This window comes from Apodemus sylvaticus, chromosome 15, assembly GCF_947179515.1.
Source record: "Apodemus sylvaticus chromosome 15, mApoSyl1.1, whole genome shotgun sequence".
NCBI lineage: Eukaryota > Metazoa > Chordata > Mammalia > Rodentia > Muridae > Apodemus > Apodemus sylvaticus.
The window spans coordinates 13,425,110-13,449,610 of NC_067486.1; the positions used below are offsets into that span (position 1 = coordinate 13,425,110).

General features: G+C 43.8%; 1 protein-coding gene across 6 annotated transcripts in view; it reads left to right on the forward strand.

Moving 5' to 3' along the window:
- Window positions 1-24,501, forward strand: part of App (amyloid beta precursor protein) — a 227,419-nt gene that overhangs the window by 198,364 nt on the left and 4,554 nt on the right. For 3 of the 6 annotated variants that reach the window (XM_052158106.1, XM_052158111.1, XM_052158109.1), the window contains 4 exons: window positions 7,290-7,511; window positions 12,495-12,548; window positions 18,107-18,207; window positions 21,032-21,178. In XM_052158106.1, coding sequence (XP_052014066.1) covers window positions 7,290-7,511; window positions 12,495-12,548; window positions 18,107-18,207; window positions 21,032-21,178 — 524 coding nt within the window. The remainder of the gene's footprint in view (window positions 1-7,289; window positions 7,512-12,494; window positions 12,549-18,106; window positions 18,208-21,031; window positions 21,179-24,501) is intronic. The other 3 variants (XM_052158108.1, XM_052158110.1, XM_052158112.1) reach the window with 1 other exon arrangement.

Genomic DNA, 24,501 nt, shown 5'->3' on the forward strand with positions numbered 1-24,501 from the left:
CTCTTTGACCTTAGTTTATTTTGCAGGGGGGGAAGGGGAATAATAATCATTGCAATTATCTCTTTCTAAATAACATGAAAATTTTCATGGGCTGATGAGAAGATTACATTAGGTACTCAGGTTTCGGGTATAATACCAGTTCTGCTACTCAATGTGTATTTATCTATATATTATTTATTTTGAGGCATAATCTCACTCCGTACATATTGCTGGCTTGGAACTCACTACAAATCCAGGCTGGCATCGAACTTACGATCCTCCGGTTTCAGCCTCCCACGTGCTAGTATTGCAAGCGTGGGCTAGCGTGTCTTGCTTGTTGATTTTAAACCTTCTCAGGATGGATGTCTGTGCATTCTGTTCTCAATGGGGGTTGCTATGGGTACCAGGTGAACCATGAGTAGTTATAAAGGCCACAGATGTGGACAGTGTTAGGAGGGTAGTGAGTCGTTATTTTTGGTTTGTGTGTGTGTGTGTGTGTTTTGTTTTTTGTTTTGTTTTGTTTTGTTTTTTCCAAGGTGTTATAGCAGGACTCAAGTTCTCGGTGGTCTGGCCACGGCACTGGAGATAGCTTTGGTTTGTACATATAGTAACCATAGGAAGACTCCATATGTCCCCAGCAAGTCAGCATCCCTGTTAGCTGCTGCTTCACGGAGCTAAGCTAAGACTGTCCAGACAAGGCTGATCTGCAAAGTGCCCAGCGCAGAAGCAGTCCTCCTTTCTGGGAAGACAGTAATGAAGCGAGGCCTGGTGCTTTCTTGTGTGCACCTTCCTATTCCCAGAGACTAGGAAACGTCAACCTGCTTCCCCAAAACTTCTGTGCTGTCCCTTCCTGCTTAGTAAATGATTTCTCGAAGAAGAAAATCATGGCTGTTTTCAGTTTTCCTGGGCCATCCTGGTGCAGAAATGCGGCCTTGAATGTTAGCTTTAAGGCAGCCGAGTGCTGGGTTTGAAGACTGACTTTCTGAAGACGTCCTGGAGCGCGTGTCTTCTGGCGATGGTACTTCTTAGCTGGACTTTGCTGTTTTCTCACACTCCCTGCAGACTGGTCTGTCTGTGACCATGGGAACCGAGGCCACTACAGTAATCCTTGCGTACTGCTTCCAGCTCTGGTCCCCTCAGACTTCACCCAAAGTGACAACTGTCCTTTGTGACAGATGTCACCTGGGAGTCCTCTAAATACAGATTACTACATGTATCCAAGGAGTGGAAGGGACACTAGGACTCTGCCTTTCTTTCCTTTGCTGAGGCAAAATCTTGCTGTGTAACCCAGGAGATCCTCAAACTTGCTATGTGCCCTAGGTAAAGCCTGTACTTGAAACCCTCCTGTCTCAGCCTCCCAAGTACTGGAGTTAAAAACACGCGTTAGGACACATGCCACAATTCTGTACTTCCATCAAGATCCCCTACAGCTTGAGCTTGTGTTTACATGACAGAATTTAAGTGACAGAGCTCCAGAGACTGTCACCCAACCACCTGGAATCTTGTGGGTAAAGAACACGGGCTTAGGGAGTTTCAGAGGCCACAGGGACAGTAACAATAGCATCACATTCCTATAGGCTGGGCCAAGAGTTAGGCATGCACGAGCTCTTGTTGGAAAATTAAATCTGATCTCATAGTTCTAGTATGGGCAAAATGCCTAGAACGGATGATGGCTGGCTGCTGATGGCTGATTTACAGTGGAGCCCTTGGACGGGGAGAAATACAGCCCCATCAAAGCAGCAGGCAGATATAGAAGTATCTGTTTAAAAGATTAGAATTGGTTTTAGGAGAATCCCCTGTTAAACAAAATTAAAAAGAAGTTCCCATTTTGATAGAGGTCAGAGATCGGTATTTGTTCACAAGGAGTCAAAGAATCAAAATTAAGACAGTTATAATGTCAATAAAGGTTCAGTCCTAGAAGGAAAACAGGGCAAGCTTGACGGAGCACTGGTTCAGCAGGCTCTACACTAGGCCTGCAACGGCCTTGTTTGACAAGGCTAACATAACTCCTCATTTATATGAAGAAAAAAATCCTAAGTATGTCCATCGTCAGTAATTAATTACCAGTAATTATGAAGCTTATAGAAAGATTGACTCCATGACTGTAAATTTTATTTTTTAAAATCCTGGAATGTAATCCATAAGATTTAGAAAAATTGTTTGGCTGACATGCCATTTAACAGTTCCAAGGAGACTCTGTGTTGGACTATGTAGCATTCGTGTGTTCCCCCTCCAGCAGACCTTTGTTCATGAGGCCGGTTCCCTAAAAACAAATGGCCATGGACATCTTTTGTGTCCATCAAACCAAAACCAAAAGTTTGAAATCATTTGAAGATGAAGTCATTGTGACTCTTTTGATGTTGCTTTCCTTGAAGCATCTTGAATGTTTTCCCGCCATAGCTGTGTGGTGACAATGCTTGCCCCCTCCCCCACCCCTCTTTCCTGTTTACTCTAAGCATGGTTCACCCACATAAATTATCAAAACATTTTTGAAAGAGGAAGGTGATGGGGTTTACTGTGTGGGGGGGGTGTGGGGGTGTGGGGGGGGTGTGGGTGTGTGCATATGTGGTATGTGTGTGTGGTGTGTATGTGGTGTGTGTGTGGTGTGTGTGTGTGTGATATGTGTATGTATGTGTGGTGTGTGTGTGTGTGTGTGTGATATGTGTGTGTGTGTGTGTGGTATGTGTGTGTAGTATATGTGTGTGGTGTGTGTGTGTGGTGTGTGTGGGGTATGTGTGTAGGATGTGTGTGTGTGTGTGTGATATGTGTGTGTATGTGTGGTATGTGTGTGTGTGATATGTGTAGTGTGTGTGTGGTATGTGTGTGTGATATGTGTGGTGTGTGTGTGTGTGTGTGTGTGTGTGTGTTGGAATTCACATCCATTATGTAAACCATAAGAGAAATATTACCATCACTGAGCTTGATTAAATATTCCTGCTTTAACCTTCAAAACTCAAGTGTCTGGGTATTAAGGAAGATTCTTCACATACATTCCGATGTAATGTGAGGTGATAACAAGTCACTGTGCAGAAGGGGAAATGGAGCCCTGGGATAATGAATGTTGTCTCTTAGCTTAATATAGCTGATGGCAAGCTTAGATATCTAAAGGCTTCAGTGGTCTTCAATATAGGCCACGAATTGGAATAAAATATTAAATTAATTCAAATGAAAGTGTTAACTTGTCAGAGCCAGCCACCACCAACACAGCAGAAGATGGTTTCTGGTGGCTTAGCCTCACCACAGGATCAAAGCTCAGTGGAACAGTCACTCTGGTCCCTGCCCTGTCTGTGTCACAGGCACAATTGCCCAGCGCCAGCGCATTTGCCAGCTGTAAAATTCTGAGTCCTTAATCACAAAGTAGCTGGCTGTCGTGAACATTGTATGGTCGGAAAGTGGCGTCCTACCGTGGTAATGGCAATCCTGCCGGATTTATCCGGCTCTCTGCCCTGGAGAGCAGACTGAGTTCCTTGTTCCAAATGACATCGCCACAAGTGGTTATTTTTAAATTCTCTACATTAAATTAAGATAATAATATGGATCCCTGCTTCTCATGCTAAGGGGTTTTTCCTCTCAACAGAAAAATGTCGCTTTTCTCTAATATTTCAACTTTTCACATAAATTTCCTAATAGGTTTTGTTTGATTGTTTTGAGGTCATTTAGATGATTTTTTTAAATATATGTCAATGTTTGTAAAATTCTGAGTCCTTAAAGTAGCTGACTGTCTTGAACACTGTATGATCAAAAGTAGAATGGCACTACGTATATGCCTGCTATATGTGTCAGAAGGTGTCAGATACCCTGGAACTGGAGTTGTAGATGGTTGTGAGCTACCATGTAGGTGCTGGAACTGGACCCAGGCCCTGTCGCCGCAGCTCCCTCCTCCTCATGTGAATTCTGTATGCTGTTCACAGCAGTGGGGTCTTGTGTCTTGTGTCTATTTGAAGGAAATATCTTGCCAACAACTTTAAGGATAAATGAGAAAAAGGTGCCACAGTTATCTGTGCCTGAACTTTCTGGGACCCTGTATGCAAATGTCTGCTAATATAAGATCTTCCTATTGTAAGTCCCTACTTTGCATTTTTCACTGCCAGAAACAAGATAGACATGGGGTCTACGTTCTCTCTCTCTCTCTCTCTCTCTCTCTCTCTCTCTCTCTCTCTCTCTCTCTCTCTCCAGCTGCCCTAGTCTGAGAAATCCTTGTTGGGAGCTGGGAGCAGTGTCCACTCTGTAGGGCTAATGTGGTTACAAGTCAGCCTCTCCAGGTGCAGGCTTGTGTTTGATCTACTCTGCAAATAAGCGCTCCCATGATGATAACCCACGCAGTTCAATACCACTGCTCAAGAGGGATGCGGGAGACAGGAAGGAGTTGTAGTCCACAAGGCTGAAGATATGCAGGGGGCTAGGAACCCTGAAGGTCCCTAGCATCTTGGATTAATTCACTACACAATGGAGACTCATTGAAATGGGAAGGAGTCGTGCCTCAGTATCTGGGAAGGATCTCGGGAAGGCAGTCAACTGCAGACGGAGAAGGAGAGCAGCTGCCAGTCAGTTCATTGCCTGAACAATATCTGAGCTCCATGAGATTACATTTCTGTAATCTTAGAACCGGGCAGTGGAGGATTATGAGTTCAAGGTTATCCTCATCTACGTAGAGTTTGAGACTAGGCTGGATTCCATAAGATATACAACTCTTGTCTTCAACTAAAACCACCACAACAACAAAAAACAACAACCAGTATCTATGTCTAGGGAATTCACAAAAGGTAAAAATTTGTTTCTCACAGTCCTAGCTACAAGTTTAAGAAGATGCTGGAAGCTTCAGTGACTTAGAGAGTCATCACTCATTCAGAGTGGTGACTTGTTGCTGTGCCCTCCAGAGAGAACAAAGCCCTACCCCCTTCATAGCAATGAGAGCCTTCACTGAATCCCATCCCCAAACCCCACACAACCCTATGTATTGTTATTTCACTGGAGACACTGGGGAATACATTTCAGTACATGAATTTTGAGGGACATTCATATGGTAGCAGGCAGTACACCCTCAGCTACGCTTATCAAGGCATAATTAAGGAGAGGTCACAGAACCGGGAGAGGATTCAGAAGTGGACATCCAGATGTTGTCAGCAGAGTTAAGTATGTGTCATGGATAGTTCTGAGGCTGAGGCTCAGAACTTATCGTCCGTCCTTAACTGGCATGGGAAGGCAGGAGGGAAGAGAACCAAGTCTGTAGTCCAAGAGGAAGGCTCAAGGTCATACACCCTCCACGTTCTCAGAATATGCAGGATGAGAAAGAAGAGTCGGCCATGAAGACATACTATTTCAATGCCGTCTATACGAAGGAGATCTTTACACTTTCAAGCAAGGGTGACATTTTCAAAGGGAAATTTTGTAGAAAGAAATATAAAAAGAAAATGTTAAGGACACAGAGCTGGCTTGCTTTCCTTCTTGCTTTCTTCCTCCCTTCCTCTCTTCCTTTTTCCTTCTTCCTTCCTCCCTTCCTCTCTTCCTTCTTCCTTCCTTCCTCCCTTCCTTTCTTCCTTCTTCCTTCCTTCTTTCCTTTCTTCCTAAGGAGGGAAAATGTCTGACATTTTCACACATTATGGGGAAACCGACAAGACCATGAAAAAAGTTTCAAAGTCCAGGAAATGCGGGGTAATAAATGCCATTGAGACCTCAAGCAGCCAAGAGCTTCCTCCTGGTTCTTGCCTCTCAAGGTGGACGTGTGGCCATCAATAATTATTCCAGACTATCTTGACTTCAGGGTATTAAGTGCTATCCAGTCAAAGCATAAGATTTATATAAAAGAGATGCCCACTCAATTTATTAAATCAGACTTTGGCCAAGTTATTGGCCGTGACCTGTGACTTGGTAAGACATGAAAAAGGTCTAGCAGAAATCTAAATGAGGGCCTTTTATCTGTGTGGAAAAGATCACTGAAAGCATCAAATATTGAATTTGAGATCAGTGCCACACTGAGTAGGTATATATTATAACTCAAATTAGACTTCAAAAGGACTAATTTGCTAGGGGTTCTATCATTTAAAATAATCTCTTGTAATAAAACTGGCTCTACAGGAAGATATTAATCGCATACTTTAATGCTGTCCCTCTAAATTGTTTTAATGGGTACACATTTGAGCAGAATTTTAATTTTTCCAGTAAATTGGCTTTTTTTTGTCAACTTAAAAGAGAATTTAAAGGGTGATAGTAAAATGTTACAAGTCAAGTATAAATCCAGGTTTAATTTTCTTTATTTTTCTCCAGCATTGATATTAACTAGTGTTTGGCTTGAAATATAATTCAGTAAACTGTTTGACACAGGCATGACTGAGTAATGACACACTTAATTAATCAAATATTAATACCATATGATCAATGGGCCTCTGATTTTTTAAAAAACTATAATTAAGCTGTCGGGGGAGCTTTTTGTAAGATAATAAGAGATTCACAAATCCTCTGTTTTTTAAGGTTGTGGTGGTGGTGGTGGTAGCAACTACATTCAATATAATATTATATTCTAGTTTTCTTTTTCCCCAGTAAACTTATTTTAATAATGAAAGGTATGATTGGAGGATTTTTCACTGGACTCTTGAGTCTCTGGGTAGATCAGCTATATCCCATAAGGTTGATTTGGGGGAGTGGCGGGGGAACAAAAGCTGCAGAAAAGAAAGCCAGGAGCCTTCATCTCAGGTCACATGTGTGATCCTGGGAGACGGAGACAGGAGATTAGCCCAGAGACTCAGCACCCTTCAGTGTTCACAGGAGTATGCCCTGAAGGACAACGTGAGCATTTTTAGTCCTGCTGCATCTGGGGAAGGCAGCTGTTTTCAGAGCAAGGGTGGTGACAGAATGGAGCAGGCTGCCCCCCCTCCCCCGTTTGCAATACCGTCTCACCCACCCACATCTTCACAGATGTGGGGGTAGAGGATAGGTCTCCGTTCCCAGGCTGTGCCTTGCCTACTTCCATGCTTGCTGTTAGCGCTCTGCCCAGTACCACATCACAGCACGCAATAAAGTCCTCCGTGACCACTGGATACATGGGGAGTTTGTGGAAAGGAAAGGGCAGTTAATCCTCCAGGTCTTCACCTCCAGAGGAGGGAATCAGCGCCAGGATCAGCCGGCTCCACAGGCTCAAAGCAGCCCATCTGGACAATTGCTAGTTCTCTCTGACTTTCCTTAAGCTGCTTCATTTTGACATGTCAGGTGGTGCCAATGACACCTCGTCTCACATAGCACATAGTAGGAACGGCAGCTGAAGCGTTGGCTCCGGTAAACATATATTAATTGAAGGTACAATGGTTTTTCTCTAGATGAGCTGCTTCAGAAAGAGCAGAACTACTCCGACGATGTCTTGGCCAACATGATCAGTGAACCCAGAATCAGTTATGGAAATGACGCGCTCATGCCTTCCTTGACTGAAACCAAGACTACCGTGGAGCTCCTCCCCGTGAATGGGGAGTTCAGCCTGGATGATCTCCAGCCGTGGCATCCCTTTGGGGTGGACTCTGTGCCTGCCAATACAGAAAACGAAGGTAAGAGTCCCAAGCTGGAGCCAGAGCCCTTCTGGTGTGTGTGCGTGTGCGTGTGCGTGTGCGTGTGCGTGTGTGTGTGTGTGGTTCAGGTTGACCTCAAACTCACAGATCTCTGCCTGCCCCTGCTGGGATTTACAGGTATGTGCCACCAGGTCCAGTGAGTGAGCAGTTTTTAAAGAGTTTTAAAGCAGTTTTTAAGCTGCTGAAATCATCGTATAGACTTTTTCACAGCATCATAACAACCCAAGTTTGTTTCTTTAATCTGAAAAACAAGGGCAACCTACAGGTATAATTATATTAGATACTATCAGTTATAACATCAACATTATTTATGGGATATAAATAATTGACTTTCCCACTTGTTAAAATTATCCTACCAAAACCAAAAAAAAAGGTAGGTCTTTTGATTTTCTATTCCTCATGGTATCATATGGTACATTTGGGGTTTTAATGTCACTGCTAACCCATACATAATCTATAAGGAGATGAGTATGTAAAAAAAAAAGAAAACATAGCCTCATTTTCTAAGCTCAGCGCACACATGAGATTGGCTCTTAATAGTAAAAGCACACACTGTAACATGCACATGTGTAGACACACAACAGGCATTGTCACTGATACTCTTGACTATTGCCAAGATGCCCAGGCAAAGCCTTGATTTAAGTGAGTCTGGATGTTTGCTCAACATTCAGTGTGATATTGCCTAAGTTTCATCTAAAGCGGGCATTCTTGTTAAAGGGCTATTGGGGCTGGCGAGACCACTTAGTAAACTGTTTTTGTCTTGTAAGCACGAAGACCTGTGTTCAGTCCCCACCACCTATGTCAAAAGCTAGGTGTGGTGGCTCTGGAATGGTAGAGAGATAGACCCCCCGTCAGGCGCATTTCCCAGCCAGCCTAGCTACTCGGTAAGTACTTTGCCAGTAAGAGACCTTGTCTTAAAATTCCAGGTGATGGCTCCTGAGTCATAGCACCTGGGGTTGCTCTCTGGCCTCCATATAGATGTACAAGCATAAGGCACACACACACACACCACAGACAAACACACACACACAGAGACAAACACACACACCACACACATCTGCTAATGATTAACAGCAGAGTGTCATATACCAGCGACAGCAGAGGTCAGGAATCTAGTCCATACAAGGGCTTATCCAGAGCATGTGAGCCATCTATCTATGTATTCAGTCTGCAACACCAGCTTAACTTTATGTCCCAGGGGACATGAGTTTTCATGTTGAGGTATGGGCCTCACCTTTATTAGTCCCAATACCCAATTAGAGCAGATCGTTTGAAAAGCCTTTTCAACAATTAATACTTCTTCTTTTTGGTTTATTTGAGTTTGATAATCTGAGGGCTGAACCTAGGATTTGTGCACGCTAAGCGTGCGCTCTCGTATGGATGGTAACTCCCAGCCTATGACAGTTCATCTTCAGATAAATGGGACCAGCAAGGTCTTCCTGGGAAAACAATGTTGCAAATAGCTCTTAGAAATAATACAGTATGTTACTCAGTATCACATGCTAAGAGCTGCAGGGGTTGGTTGGCTCAGTAGGGAAGAACAATGAATTGTTATGTAAACATGAAGTCCTGATTTTGAATCTCCAATACTTACATTAAAAATAAAAGCATAGCAGCATATACACACATACACACACACACATATTTATGTTTATATTTTTTAATTTATTTTTATACATATAATTACCCCCTCAAAAAATAATAAATCCAGCCATGGCAATGTATATCATATGTATAATTCCTATATTGGGAACAGACACAGGCGGATCCTGAGTGCCCATTGCTTGGCCAGCCTATACGAAACCGCAAGCTCCAGGCTCAGTGATAGACCCTGTCTCAAGGCAGTGAGATAGAGTCTTAAAGCAAGATACACTAAGCCCTGCTCTGCCCTGAGTGTGGATGGACACAAGTGCGCACCCTGGCACACCCATGTGTGTGCACCACTCATGACATGCACACACCATGCACACACAAAACTATGGAGACATACTGAATTCATAAATAGAACAGAAGTGAGTTCTGGATTCCCATCCCCATTAACCCCTTACATCCAGTGGGAAGTTAGAGAACTGTGTAGGGTGTGGGTCGCTGCAGTGGCCCTGTGTACACCATTCAGCGTCCTGGTTTCTCCCCACCACTAAATGGCAGTCGTGCCTCTCTTTGCTTAGTCTAGGGGCTAAACACCACATTCCCCTTAGGATAGTAGCCAGGGCTTACCCTCTGCTCCTGATGACCAGGTCTGACATTCCACACGGCTCTACTGTGTGACCGGTCACACGACTGAGCCTTTCCCCGCCCACTGTCCAGCCAGAGGTAATTTGGATTTTCATTCCTTGCTTAAAGGCAGTTTGAGACCATTTACATGGGACAACATGGAAAGCTCTTTTTAAAACCTTTTTAATGGAACTGGGTCTTGTTAGAGAGCTCTATCCAGATGGCTCCCCATGCGCCTAGACAGTGCGTCCTTCAAATGCATAAGTAATAAAGGCATACGACACTGTACTCCTGCAGTCCCTTCCCCATGCTCCCTGTTTTCCCCAACACACACCCTGAGCTACTAGAAATACCTACAGCTCTCAAAGGATTTCCTTTCATTGTTGGTGAGGCCCTTACCAGCATAGTTTCAAATGCTTATCAGAAAGGGCTTTGTTTTTCTCAACAAAAACAGTCAAGACCAGTAGATGCCTGATTGTTTAGTTCTTTGACACTGAGCAAAGAAAGAGTTCTGAACCCAAGAGTTTGGATGCTCAGGACGCATCAGGGCAGTTACTTACACAAATGAATTCAGACCCTGAGACAGTCAGAAGTTGAGACCTACATGGGAGCAAGCCAGACATCACTGCATGGAGTGGAGAGGTGATCGTTAGTGCCACCCCTACCTCAAGACATTGGCAGTTGATGGCAGCTGAGAGTCAGGGAATCGGTTCTCCCCATGGTCCAGTAGGTGGCTCTCCACCAGTATGCGTGCTGGCACTGCTGAATTGACTCCATGGCTGAAGGAAAGGACCCTGGAAGTTGGGAGGGGACAGTGGAAGCGGGTGGAGGATGAACTACAGTTGAGGGGGTAGAGTGGGGACTTTGGTCAAAGCACAGGGCACGCTGCATGTCCCAAATTCTCAGATCATTAAAAAGGCAATAGATAGACAAGAAACAAAACTTTCATATCATAAACAATAACAGAAAACAAAATTTTCCAGGTCAGGGAAATTTATCAGAATTATGTTCTTCCTGCCCTCCACCCAGTATAATGAATAGTACTTAGAATAATGTTCTTCTATACACTAGTAATTTTCATTATTATCCTAATAATTGTGGATTATGAGGCCCACCAGCTGTACACCCTGCCTGTGAGCGGCAGATACAGGCACTACCCTGAGGTACAGTCTGAGGTGACAGTCTGAGGTGTGACCACCATCAGAGCGAGTGGAGTTTAGTGTGGCCACACCAGCAACCGCTGTACCATTTATCCCCTCGTCATCAAGACATTTAAATAGTCACCCTTCAGCTAACTCCATTTTATAGGAGTCGTAAAAAAATCACGGTTCACGTTTGTGGTGAGAAATGAAATACAGAGAAACTCTCCGTGTCCTTGTGGAAATAAACAGGACATTCAATAAATGTAATCTTACAGCGTGAGAAGGTGCTGAAGTACATTTTTAAAACTATCAATCCTTACTGCAATAAAAAGGCCAGGTGTGATTCCTTTCATTTCATAATAGAAAACAGCCTCGGGCGGCTGTTTGCCGACAACGTCACACACCTTGACTCTGGTCCTGGGTTCCGTCACTGCCACTCCCCCCACTTCTTTCCAGACCACGTTGCCAGTTTCCACACAAGCAAAGTCAGGACTACTTCAGCCTCATGACGCACCCAATCCTGTAAATGCGCTCAGACATGTGATTTGCTCATATTATGAAGACAGCTCACTGTCCTTCTGTTCCCTGCCGCCATTCTTGCCAACGTGTGCCATTCAGAATGGTTGAAACTGCTGGTCCCTAAGGCGCCCATCAAACTCCCGCTGGCTTGCCTCCACCACTGCGCTCAGATGTCTTTCTTACTTTTACGCTTGCCAGACCTGACCCAGGGGACTTCCTCCTCGCTGGCCTTCATCTGCCCTTCAGCCACTTGTTAATCCTAAAAACTTGGTTGCCCTCTCTCCCTTGTTTCTTCAAAATCCAGTATCAGCTCAGGGAAGTGTTTTCTGACAACCAACAGAAACACCGCCTTGGGAATGCCAGGTGGGGCTGAGCCACAGAGGGGGATTACCCTACTCAGACATTATTTTCTTTGGATCGGTCCCAGAACACATACAAAAGGATGATTGTGACTGTCAGCAGATATGACACAATCCAGCTGAATGTCATCTGTACAGAGGAAAGCAGCCATTTAAAAGGAGAGACTGGGGAAGCCTGCGGGTTACCTATTCTGCCCTAAACTCAGAAAGAATTTGCTTCACTAAGTGGCACGGCAAAGCTTTGCTCTCCTGATAAACTCATATTTGCATTTTCCCCTGGCAATTGAATAATCCCTTAGTAGTTAATTAACTGTAAAAGAAGATAAGATTGAGTAGTTGTAGGAGGAGGTATCTTTAAGGTTTACCGCTGGGCTGGGTATAAATCTATTTTATTTCTAATCAAAAGACATGAAACCATCTCTAACCTAGCCCAGAGGAAAGTCCACCTTCCCCAGCCCTTTTCTTTGATCCTGTTGCACATCCTGGTGAGTGCTTTATGAACAAACTGAGGAAACACATTGGCACATCGGTGGCGCTAAGCCTTTTGAAGTAGTGCCCCTCCCGTCCTTGATGCCCAGGATTAGCTCACAAAAGGTTCTTTTTCCAGCTGCTCCTTTTCTTCATGACTTGTTTATTGCAAATGCTTTGCCTTGCTCTGTGTTCAGAAGCCACGACTTAACCGGCTCGATTTGTCTCATTTGCTCTCTGTCTCCTGCTTCCTGCACCAGTTGAGCCTGTTGATGCCCGCCCCGCTGCTGACCGAGGACTGACCACTCGACCAGGTATCTGACTCGCCCCCATTTCGCTCTCCTCTCAGCACTGTGTGCATCTGCAAACAAGCCTCTCTGGGCTGCACGTGTTACAGAACGGAATGTAAAACAACTGTAGGCACCAAATGTAATTTCAGAGCTTTCGTTTCTCCTTTATGTTTCAATTCCCAAGTTCCTACATGATCTATTTTTTTTTTTTGTTTGTCTGTTTGTTTGTAAGCTTTCCTTTTAAAACTCAGTCTTTTCACATGTGGGCTCTGTTTTCTTGATTTCTTCCTTTTTAATAAATGAAGAGTGTGATATCAACCCTGTCCTCAAAGATAGTGGAGACCCGGGAATGTAGGTGTGGATTTCAGTGGGAACTCGGTCCTTGGTACAGGCATCTCTTTCCTTTCTTCTTTGGTCTTCCTGGGGGTCCTTGAGTGGGATCGGACTTTTGCTCGTTACAAAAATAGACACAATTTCCTTAAAATATCACTCTTGGTATTTCTCCAGATCCAGAAATACTTTCTGTCCTTTGTGGATTGTATATACTTACGCTCAGCCAGTGGCTGAAGTGACACAACAGATGCATATGCATAATTTTGCATAGAAGCCCTCAATTTGGTGTGTTACAAATTTCTTCACTATCAAAATAGGTACTTCTTTTTATACAGTTTCTGAAAATTAAAAAGAAATGGGTTTTGGACCCCTGTTCTACGTTTAGCCCTTGGCTAAACTTAAACTCTTAAGAATAGTGTCACACCACAAGAGACATAGAACCCACTTTTCTACTCCACACATAGCCTCACCCCACTCATAGTGGCCGACAGAGTGAATCAGAGCGGAAAGTCAGTGAATTGAAAGATCTGTATATTGTGGAGAGATTTTCTTCCAATTAGCATGTGCCTTCCCGTGTTTACTTTCTTTATGCCCATATCCCATGAGATACTCAAGAACAATGTTAACATTCCTTGGGGACATCAAATAAAGGGAGGTAGTTTTGCTTCCTGGTTCAGGTATCCCCAGGAAGACCAGATTTGGCCCCGCCCCTCTTCTCACCATTCAAGTCTCTAGCCTTGGCTACTGCCAGCCCATAGTCCTAGGTAAAGAGGTTGAGAGTCCTTGTGGCATCGTGCTGATCCATGATGTGGTTCAGCACCTGTGCGGAAATTGCAGAGTGATCCGTTGACAGCTGAACTCATTGATCCGACAGACGTCTTATCTGAAGTGCTTTTAGAGGAACCTTGAACTATATAAGTTATACACTCTTTGGGCTCTCTCCTGTCCTCCTTACTGACAGTGTCACTATGTAAATTTCCAGGGGGGCAGCCGTTGGGGTTCCCGTCCTCCTCTGCCTGCTAGCGAAGCCCAGGGCACGGCCAGCACAGTTCTCACCACAGCTACAACCAGCTCAAGCTGGCCTTACCCTTCTAGATTTTCTAAAATGGCACACTGCTCATTTTAGTTTTAAAAGATGACCTGTTTTTCATCTATAAACGTAAAATGTAATATTGAGGCAGACATCCAGCCGATTTTATTAAGTTCCTCTATTATATAAGGATGGATTTGTTCCTGTTCAAATAGTCCGGCACTGACACAGGCAACCAGCCCATCTCCTCACTCCGTTTATGTTAACATGTAAATGGCATTTTTCATGCACTGGCAAGCAAACGTCATCTGTTTTGACAAAAGACACTAATGGCGTTCTACAGGTCAGGAAAAGCCTGCAACGGTAACAGTATTATTCCCTGAGAGATCAGTGAATGAGAAGGTTCCTGCTCCCAGGAGCTTGAGATATAATGGGAAACAACGCACTTTGACCATATAGAAAGATGGAGAGATAAGAATGTATGAGGGTGTACAAAGACTTTGGCAGAGAGTGTTAGCCAGGGAACTCTCTGGAAAGGAACTTCCAACAGAGAGGGGAGTGTGAGATTTAAGGCACAGGGGAGGGTGAGGAGGAAATCAGTTAGATTAGAAACTGTCCTGGGCCTGTCCACATCCACATCCTTTGGAAGGTAGCCACCGAAGAGGAGGATGGGATATGCTGGACGTGAGGAAGCCAGCTAAGCTGCAGTTAAGACCACAGAGCATGCTTGAAAGGTCTGAGGAGTTGTGTGGGCTCTGTCTGCACTTTGGTGTTTGCAATGAGTCCACCACATATTCAGATCAATACCTTCCTAGGTTGTCTAAGTGTTCTGATAACTCTGTAGCTACAGGTTATAAACCCACACACTTGACTCTACTTTGCCAAGCTGCATCTTTACATTTTCCAAACTTAGATACCCTTCGCAGGATTGCCCTCTGCCGTTGCTCTTTGATAGTCTTTCTTGTCACTCAAAAACAAAGAAAGGTATGAGTTTTGGCTTATTCCTCCCTATGCCCCGTTTTTACATTTCATGATGATGATGATGTTGATGATGATGATTTCTCTTTCATATCTGAAAACCAAGCACACTGAAACTTTTTAGAGGATAATGTCACCCACAAGTCACAGCAATAATGATACCAATTTCTGGGCACAGTAATGATCCCAGCTACTAAATCTTCCTGGAAAGTTTCCAGGGAAAACAGACCCTTACAGGCAATAAGAAAACACACCAGCAGTCTCTTCAGTTGATACGCTAAGCTGCCATTCCACTATTCCCTATCCCTCCCTTCTCCAGGCCTAACAATCTAGTTTCCTGACACCAAGAGTTGTCTTCCCATTGATCTATTTTATTGTTCTATTGTTTTGTTAACCCCTTTGTAATGATATTGCTTAGTGTGTAGAACATCTTCTAAATGCTATTACACGCTGAACAGCAGTGAAAGAGGAACTCTTTCTGCTGAGTCTTACACTATTGAACTGTGAACGTTGCTGGTCATGCTAGCAAGTGACGTACGTGAATTTGATTTTTTGCCTTTTTGAGTCGTCAGACACATCGTCAGTATCCTTTCCATCACACCGTGGGCTTGCACGGTTTTGAGTGGGAACTTAATTTACATATTCATCGGGATGCTGTGCTCTCTGCCTCCCTGCCCCCAGATGGGAACACTACTTAAAGAGTTTTCTTTAAAATCTCAGAAGTGACTTTTAACTACTATGTTACGACTCACATATGGCGAGGAAAGGATGCATTAGGAAGAAATCGCTGTTGCTTTATTGAGGAAGTAGGTCAGGTTTTATAAAGGTTTAGAGGATGATGAAAATAAGCAACCAGGGGTGATTTAAAGAACATCATGTCACTGCCACATTAAAAAAAAAAGTGTCAGGAAGCACAGAAAACAGAGTGAGTTGTAATGCACACACACACACACACACACACATATATAAAGTACATAAAAATAGAAAGTTGCAGTTCTTCAAGTCTCGTCCAAGAACAAGGGCTGTCAAATGAAAGCAAGCGGAGTTAATGAAATGAAACAGAAAGGGACCTCTGCAGCTTTCATTGTGTCTTTCTTGTCCAAATTAATAAAAATGATGTCCCGATGAAAGGAAATTAAGGTTCAGATAGAACGCGGCAAGAAAAGAAAGCGCCAAGTTTTTGTATTTGTCACCTATCGCTGTGTAACAAGTAGCCCCGGAACTTGAACTTGGCGGCTTCTGAGAGCCAGCCTTGAGCTCCTTACAGCTGCGGTCAGTCAGCGTTCTAGCCCATGGCTGAGCTGGCTGGCTCTGGCTCCAGCTCTTTCGTGAAATCCCAGGGAAGATATTGCCAAAGCTGTAGACTCGTGACGGTTCTGCTAGAGCTGACGGAGATCAAGCCCTCCTGTGGCTGCTGTCAGGAGCCTTCAGTGCCCTCCTGTGCAGCTGGCTTCCCCCACACCAAGAAGTACAATAGAGGGACTAAGAAAGAAGCTTTGGTGCCTTGTATAACCTGCCTTGACATCAGTTCTTCCATGTTCCCCTTAGATGCCCCATCACCCCCAGATCCAGAGAACGGGACCTTTAAGTCCTACGTTTTGGAGTAGTTATTAATAATAAATGTGCTCTGTATACTCACACATCTAGCCAAGTACAGTCCCTACAACCCAGGCCAAGAAAACATGAGGAAGAACTTGAACAACGATGGCTGATTGTTGTGAGGGAACAGAATGGGAAGGCATGACTAGAAGGAAATAGGGAAGTGATATCCAGAGGCAGAAGTGGGGGAGGGCAGCATCACGGCTGTGGGTAGGTTGGCATTCATTATGAGTCCAATGTAGGGTGGGTTGTCCGAGGGAAGCATTGTTGGACAAGAGGTGGTGCTGAGTCACACCCAGCATGGACTGCCTAGGTCTGTCAAATTATCCCCACTCTCTGCAGAAGCCATGCTGACTGCTAGACTGACTTTTCCAGTGCTTGGGACCTTGTGCTTTTCAGGGTCAGCAGGGGGTTGACAGGTTTCCCAATACTTGATGGACAAGATTGGAAGAGCCATTAGACCAAGAACAGGAAATGAGTTCCCACGGGAGTTGCAGGAACTCTGAACGAACGCATAGCCAGAGAAAGGAGTCCACGGGAACACACTGCCTTTCTTTTAATGTCTGATACACTTGCTCAGACCTACCTTGTGTCAAGGATAGATGCCTGGCTCATTCTAAATAGAACCAGGCTCCACGGCATAGGTTATAGGGAGACTGTGTTGGATTAATCTGTTGGAAACAAAAGCATCCTTGTATGCAAAACCAAAAGCCAGCATCCACATACCCATCTCTGCCTTTGAATTCACAGAGGTGCTAAGAACCTGCCTCCATTGGAAGCATCATGGAGGAGGTGGCCCTAAAAGTTCTTCACATCCTCAGATTACTTCAGTAAAATCACTTCAGAAAATGCTACAACTGACACAAACCGACATCTCTCTCCTATGTGTCCTTACTTTCATTTCTAAAACATATTTACATTTTAGTTTTGAGCCTCAAATTAATATTTGAATCATGAAGTACTGTAGAAATTGCTCCAAGAATCATGCAGCCATGAATAGAGAAAGCAGAATTAGATAATGAATTCTATTAGTCCCAAAGAAGCATTCTGCCCATTGTGTGCTCCTTTAGAGTCAGCAGATGAAGCGATTCCACGTGTGTGTCCTGTTCAGCCAGAGAGCTAGGATGCTTAGCTAAACAAATTATGTGACTGACAGCGCTGCTGTGCATAGAAACCTGAACATAATTTACTTGCAATTAGAACAGAGCTCCAAAGTAATGGATTTTTCCCCCAGGTCGTTAAAGTTCACTCTCAAAGCTGCGCATTTAGTTTTACTTTAGGCAATGCCGCCCATAAAAAAAAAAATGTGCATATAATAAACAACAAGCCACTAAAACCAAGTCAACATTTCTTAGGTACAAACTTAACCCAGCATCTTAACCAGCATTGATTTTTTTTTCCCTTTCCCTCCCTCCCCTTTTAATTACAGCATGTGTTTGGCCAGAGAGGCATTGCATTTAGCTTTCTTCAGTCTTTTTGCTTGCTTGGTGGTAGTTAACAGTTTAAATCTAGGATGTCATTTTTCTTGAGAAAACTCCCAAATCCGTTTTCCTAAAAGTTCTGGCCTGGAGAGAGCTTTTAGGCAGCTCGTGGTTGGAAGTCACACTAACTGATGGCCCTGCATTCTTTGTGTTTGACGCAGGTTCTGGGCTGACAAACATCAAGACTGAGGAGATCTCCGAAGTGAAGATGGATGCGGAGTTCGGACACGATTCAGGATTTGAAGTCCGCCATCAAAAACTGGTACGCAAAAAGTAGTCTACCTCTCCCCACGACTGTGTCTGGCCAGATGATATACATGGTACCTCTTGGCTCGTCCGGTTCCCAAACTGAGAGGGACTGCTGGGAGTAGAACAAAATGGCTGCCTAGATCCTCACAAAGAGATGAAGGAAAAGAAGCAGAGCTTCTTCGTGCAGAGTTCTTTCTGACCAGAAGCCGCTGAGCCCAGGCGGAACTCACAAGTGTAATTCACTTCAGTGTCGCAGCTACAGGAGCTGAAGTCCATGAATCATGCTCCTTAGGAAAATGGGCCTAATCCAAACATCACTTCCTGACCCTCAGCAGGATTCCACAAACAAGAAGCGCAGCACCATGAGGTTCTGAAAGGCATTTATAAGAGTCTCTCTAAGCTAGGTATATCCTGTGTGTAGGAAACATAAGTGGATTCTCTTTAGATGTGGTTCCGGTTTCCAAGATAACCTCATTATGTAAATACAAAAAAATTAGAAATCAAGATTTTTTTTTGAAACCCTTTTGGTCGTGACCATTCTCGGTTAACTGTAGTTTTATTTGAAGAATCGGTCTTAAATAAACATGCGGAGAGTACTCGGTGATATGGGTCCTCTTTGGCAGTGTTTGCTTAAGTTCCCTACAAATGGATTATTTCAGTGCACCCGGGCCACTCCTCCTTCCTCCTGCTTCCCCACCTCCAGTATTTCTGTCTTACCAGGGAAAGTTAGCAGAGACCTTTAAGGTGAGAGGAGCCAGGGGGTGACTGACACCTCAGCTTCTCAGAAACCTTGGGCAAAGCAGGTAGCAGTTTCTCTTAAGACAAATGGCAGTTTCCTTTCTAATATCAGAATCAGAATGAACAGAGAAGCAAGGAGCTTCCTTATAGGTAGGTGGAGATTATATAATTCTCTACCAAAACCTCAGAAATTCAAATAAGCCAAAACCCTTATTGTTAGAGTTTCTTCCATTATCACAATAAGGGACTTAAGTGGTGATCCAAAAAAAAAAAAAAGAAACGTTAAGAAAATTCCGTGTAGTGATGCTTGACAAGCACCCAGTGCTGCGATTGGATGGAGTGTGGGAGACAGCAGTCTGATTCCGCTATGGAGTCCAAGTGTCTTCCCAGTGTTTGCAGATGAAATGTGTAGATTCTAGTATGAGCCTCCAAAAGAAAGGGTTTATTGGTTGGCTTCTCAACTCTGAATTATTGTAGCAAATCTAAAGCTGGCTTGGGATTCGAATTTGCATTAATTTTTTTTCCTCTTTTTTTATTCAGAAAGAGGCCTTCTGAAATGTAGCTTTTCATTGGCAAGTTTATTGCTGTTTTGCTATTGTGAAATCAGAGGCACTCCTGAGCAGGCTAAAGCTACTCAGGTTCTGAAAGGTTTCAGAACAAACCTGGGATAACTGCTGAAGGGGTTTGGGGTGTAGATTGGAAGATGAGTGCCCAGAATCCCATTTTCCTGAGCTGGTGTCATAGACGCCCTTCTCAGTAATTACATGAACTTCTGTAATGCGACAGTAACTAATGACGGCCACAGCAATTAGGGGTATCAGCTCCTCTGCTGCTCTAGTTGATAAGATAATGTCCTATAATTAGTGCAATGAATATTGCAGAATTACAGTATTTCCTTAAAGACAGAGGGATATGTCCAGACTCACATATATTCCTGATCACTTCTCTGTAGTATCATTAGTTAATTAATGATTTCCTTTAATAAATATGTCGAGCTAGCATATTTGGTTGACAAGGGGATGAATTATGAGCCATTTCTAATTTTGTTGCAGATGCACCCTAAGTCACAGCCGCTTAGAAAATTTCTTATCTGCTCTAATTTACCTCATCTTTGCAAACTGCAGCAGGGATGGATTTAGCAATGAAAATCGGTCATTCACCTATCTTGAAGCCACATGGAAAGAATTACTTAGGGTGCTGGTTGCACTAACTTACATAACTAATGTGCTATATGGTTAGGCATAGTTCCCCCCCCCCCCCCCCGTTTAATCCACCATAAGATCATCTCTTACGTAACAGGATGATTAAAGTGCGGCCTGAATGTGTTACCCCACCTAGGTAGATAAAGCTGGAAAGCACTGCCTTGCTTTTGGAAAGAGCTCGGAGGCTTATGTATGCATTGCAGACTTTCTCAGTGAATACATTTCTCCTTCGAGACGTTCTCAGAATTCTTTTTATGTTCAGTATAAACAGAGTAAAGCAATATTGCCAATTTTGGCTTCTAGAGACAACCTAACAAAATATGAGTTGTTTGTTGACACTAAGATTCTCTTTGCCTACTACTGCTTCCCTTGGGAGACGAGGCACTTTTAAAAGAGAGTGTGCATCTCAAGGTTAATTGAATCGATGTGCTATTGTGCTATGAAGTAGGTAACTTGGCTGTCCTTTTCTCCCTGATTAACTCTGGTGTTTCTGAATGTTTATTGACACACATAGAATATGTCCCTTCAAAGAAATGGAAACATGCAGGTTTGAAACCTAGCTAAGGGTAGAGCCACCACCTGCTGTGGGCAGGAGAGAGATGACCTGTTTCCAGAACAATGGTGGGGACCTCTATGGTTTTCACCAAATTCTTACCTGTTAAAGGATTTCGGGTCCCTACAGCCACCAGACACCAGGTACCTTATGATGCACCAGAGAAACTGACTTCAGAACCTGGGAAGAAGCCATGTGTTGCTCTTTGTTCTGTAGAATAGGACACTCATTCTTGGGGACCTGACAACTCACACTCACCAAGCTATGGTGGAGGGTCCTCTGAAACGTTTCTACATCCATTGTCTCCTGCACTTACAGACCTTTTCCTTGGCTTCTTTTCGAAGGTGTTCTTTGCGGAAGATGTGGGCTCAAACAAAGGCGCCATCATTGGACTCATGGTGGGCGGCGTTGTCATAGCAACAGTGATTGTCATCACCTTGGTGATGCTGAAGAAGAAACAGTACACGTCCATCCATCATGGCGTGGTGGAGGTAAGTAAACTTTGGAGGCTTGTCTGCAAGTAGGAGTCAAGGCAGGAAGTACAGGCTGGAGACACACGGAACACTGGCCAAGGGGGGAGGGGCTACCTAGGGGAAAACAGCATCCCTTCGTGATGCCCAGGGTACAACTGTTTTCTTGCTGTGTTTCTCATCCACCCCTGGGTACCATGATTTTAATGTGCTCTCATGAACATTATGCAGTTACTTTAACTTATGACTTGTACTAAAATTAACCAAACTAAGGCAAATTATAATGCTCAACTTTGAAAAAATATTTCTCTTAAATAACAAAAATGGTATCAGAGGTCTGGTTTGGTTTTTGCTTTTATTTTTTTGTTTTGTTTTGTTTTGTTTCGTTCTGTTTGAGCCTCTGATTAGAACCAGGTGATGATAAATAATACTAATTTTCAGTAATGACTCTTATCACTAATGTCTTGAAGGAAACACTGTAGCAAATAGCTCAGTATAATATGCATAATTACCATTGAAGAGCCTATTCAAGCCATTACCCTGAACTTCCGTCTGAACAAAAATCTTAGTTCCAAGGTGTTAGTGGACAAACACAGGGAGTATGCAAAGAGTGTATACACAAGACCCCTACATTACATATGTGATGGACATCTTTCTGTCCACAGACCAGCCAAGCAGCAATGCTACCACAGAAGTCAGTGCTGTGTCATCAAATAGTACATGATTCAAATGTAACTTCTTCCCCTCCAGATACAGGGAAGAAAGAGTGTAAAGAGGTAGATTTACAAACGTTAAAATACACTTGTGGTGATGGGGAAGTTTTAAAGCATCCCTGTGTGAATAACTTTTAGATAGTTAGTAGTCTAAGCATTCTAGATCCCAAAGAGCTCTGGGGCCAAGACCATCCCATTTTGTAGGTGAGAAAAGTCCACCGAATAAAAATAATCACACAGCACCAAACTTAATCATCCAGGTTTCCCCCACACTTCACACTGGTTTCCATCAGAGGCCAGGGAAGTAAGCATCTCACTAAACCCAAAGAAAGTGCGCTAAGCCATCCTTAATCATACAAAGGCAGGGATAAACTTAATAAACCCAAGTGAGAGAAAACCAGCGATCTCGAATTCATCGGTCCTTAGACTCTCCACAGTCGATTCATGGGGATACTCATGGGAATTACTGTGGTTTTAATTTCCTGTCCCTGTTGACAGGGATAGACTAAAGACCAGTGTGTCGGATGAGACCCAGGACACTAAGGTGGCAAGAAGAGAAAGAACTGAATATTTCACAAACCAGAGAATAAACATGTTTTGTTTTGTTTTTTATTTGTTTGTTTTCAAAGCAATAACTCGGGGACTGGAGAGATACTCAGTAAAGTGTTTGCCACACAATCGTAAGGACCTGTGTCTGAGTCTGCAGCACCCTCACAAACCGCCAAGCACATCAGTGAATACCTGGGAGGCTAGTACTGGGGAGAGACGCGTGAATCAGAGGGTTTGCTGGAATCGGCAAGCTCCAGGTTCAGTGAGAGACTCCATCTCAAGAAATAAGGTGGAGAGCTTTGAGGAAATACCTACCTCAACCTCTGGCCTGCACACGCACATGCACACATGCAAGAGCATGCACACATACATGCACACATGCAAGAGCATACACACATACACACACATGCAATGCACGCACACATGCTGTGCACACATTCACATGCACAGACAACAGATTTTTGCTCTTTCCATAAGTGTGCCTAAGTTTTTGTTCTTCAAACACTGTAAAACATTATTTCCATTATCTTTCTCTCGTTTCTAATGAAAACTGTTTTTTCTCACTTCAGTCCCCTATTTGCATATGTGAATAATTCAAATACTCCTTTGAATTTCATTAATAGAATTCTATTTAAATGGTCTTAAGTTGGTGTGACTCTGTCCAAGCTGGGACTTCCTTTCTAGGGGTAGAGTCTGCCAATTCCCATCTTGCTTTCACAAGCTGGAGCCTAGCTCAGCTTACTGAGTTTACCAGTAAGTTCCAAGGCTACCACAGAGGGTACCACAGGCTGAGTGGATTACACAGCAAAAATGCACTTTGCTGCCCAGTGATGGAGATTAGAAGTCTAAAATCAGGCTGTTAGCAGCCTTGGTTGTACCTGATCTCTCGCACTCTCTCCTTGGTTTGTAGATGTCTGTATTCTCCCAAGGTCTTCACGTGGTTTCCCACAGGTCTTATGTCCTGATCTCTTCCTTCCGAGGACAACCTGGGCTACAGTCTGCCCACATGACCTCATTTGGCCGTAGTTAATATAGCCACAATCTGAAGCCTTGGGTTTGATAAGAGCACAATGATTCCCAGTAAAGCTAGGCAAAAACGTGATGTCCTTACCAGAGCTCCATTCCCTCTGAGACATGGACATTTCCTCAAAGGCTTCCTACTAACACATGCTAATGCTGACTTCTTTGAGGTACTCTCCAAGCAGGCGTTGAGGAACAGAAGATGATACCCCCTTACCTCCAAACCTAAGCCCCCTCTTCCGCACCTTCCTGCAGCCTGGGCCAAGCGTTTCTTTGGGTCAATAACCAAGAGACGCTGCCTCTTCAGAATGATAGGGAACGAAGTTGACACGTTGACCAGACTCTAAAGAAACTACAGTATCCTGGGGGTGGATCACTCCTTGGCGTATCCAAGTGGTATCTTCTTGGGCACCTAGAGATGGTCTTGATTTTCACTTGATTCCCTATAGACTTCACTTTGTCCTGGAATAGGATGCTTTGAAGAGTCTGAAATTGTTCTTTCCCTTTAATAGTCTGTGTTTCTGTCCATACTGAGGCATGTGTTGAGTCCACATTGGGACAAAGGGTTGAAATGCAATTGACTTGTAGTGTTGTGCCCGTCCCCTGCCCTTGGGGACGTGTCATTTAGCTGAAGTGGTAGAACAGGCCACCAAGAGCTGGAATTCAGCCTGGGATGTGGGCAGTGAGACACACTGCCGTGAGCTTCAGAAAGCCCGATATCTTTTAGTACCTCAGGAGTGTGCAGGATGGGTGTCATACTCCCCGCCTGACTTAGGAGGGCTGCACACACTTGGCCATAAGTGTCTCCATAGCCACAGGTTGAGCCCACCACAGATCAAAATTATTTAGGGAAACTAATGCATCCGAGTATGAACAGAGCATTCCCTAAATAATCGCTATAACAACCATTTGCATTTAGATTGTATTTGGAATAATAAGTCACAGTCATCCGGGGGCGCTTAACTATACAGGAGAATTGCTTAGGTCATATGCAAATACTTTATTAAGTAAGGACCTTAAATATCCTTCCTCTTTGGTTTTGGAACCAATCTCCTGTGTGTG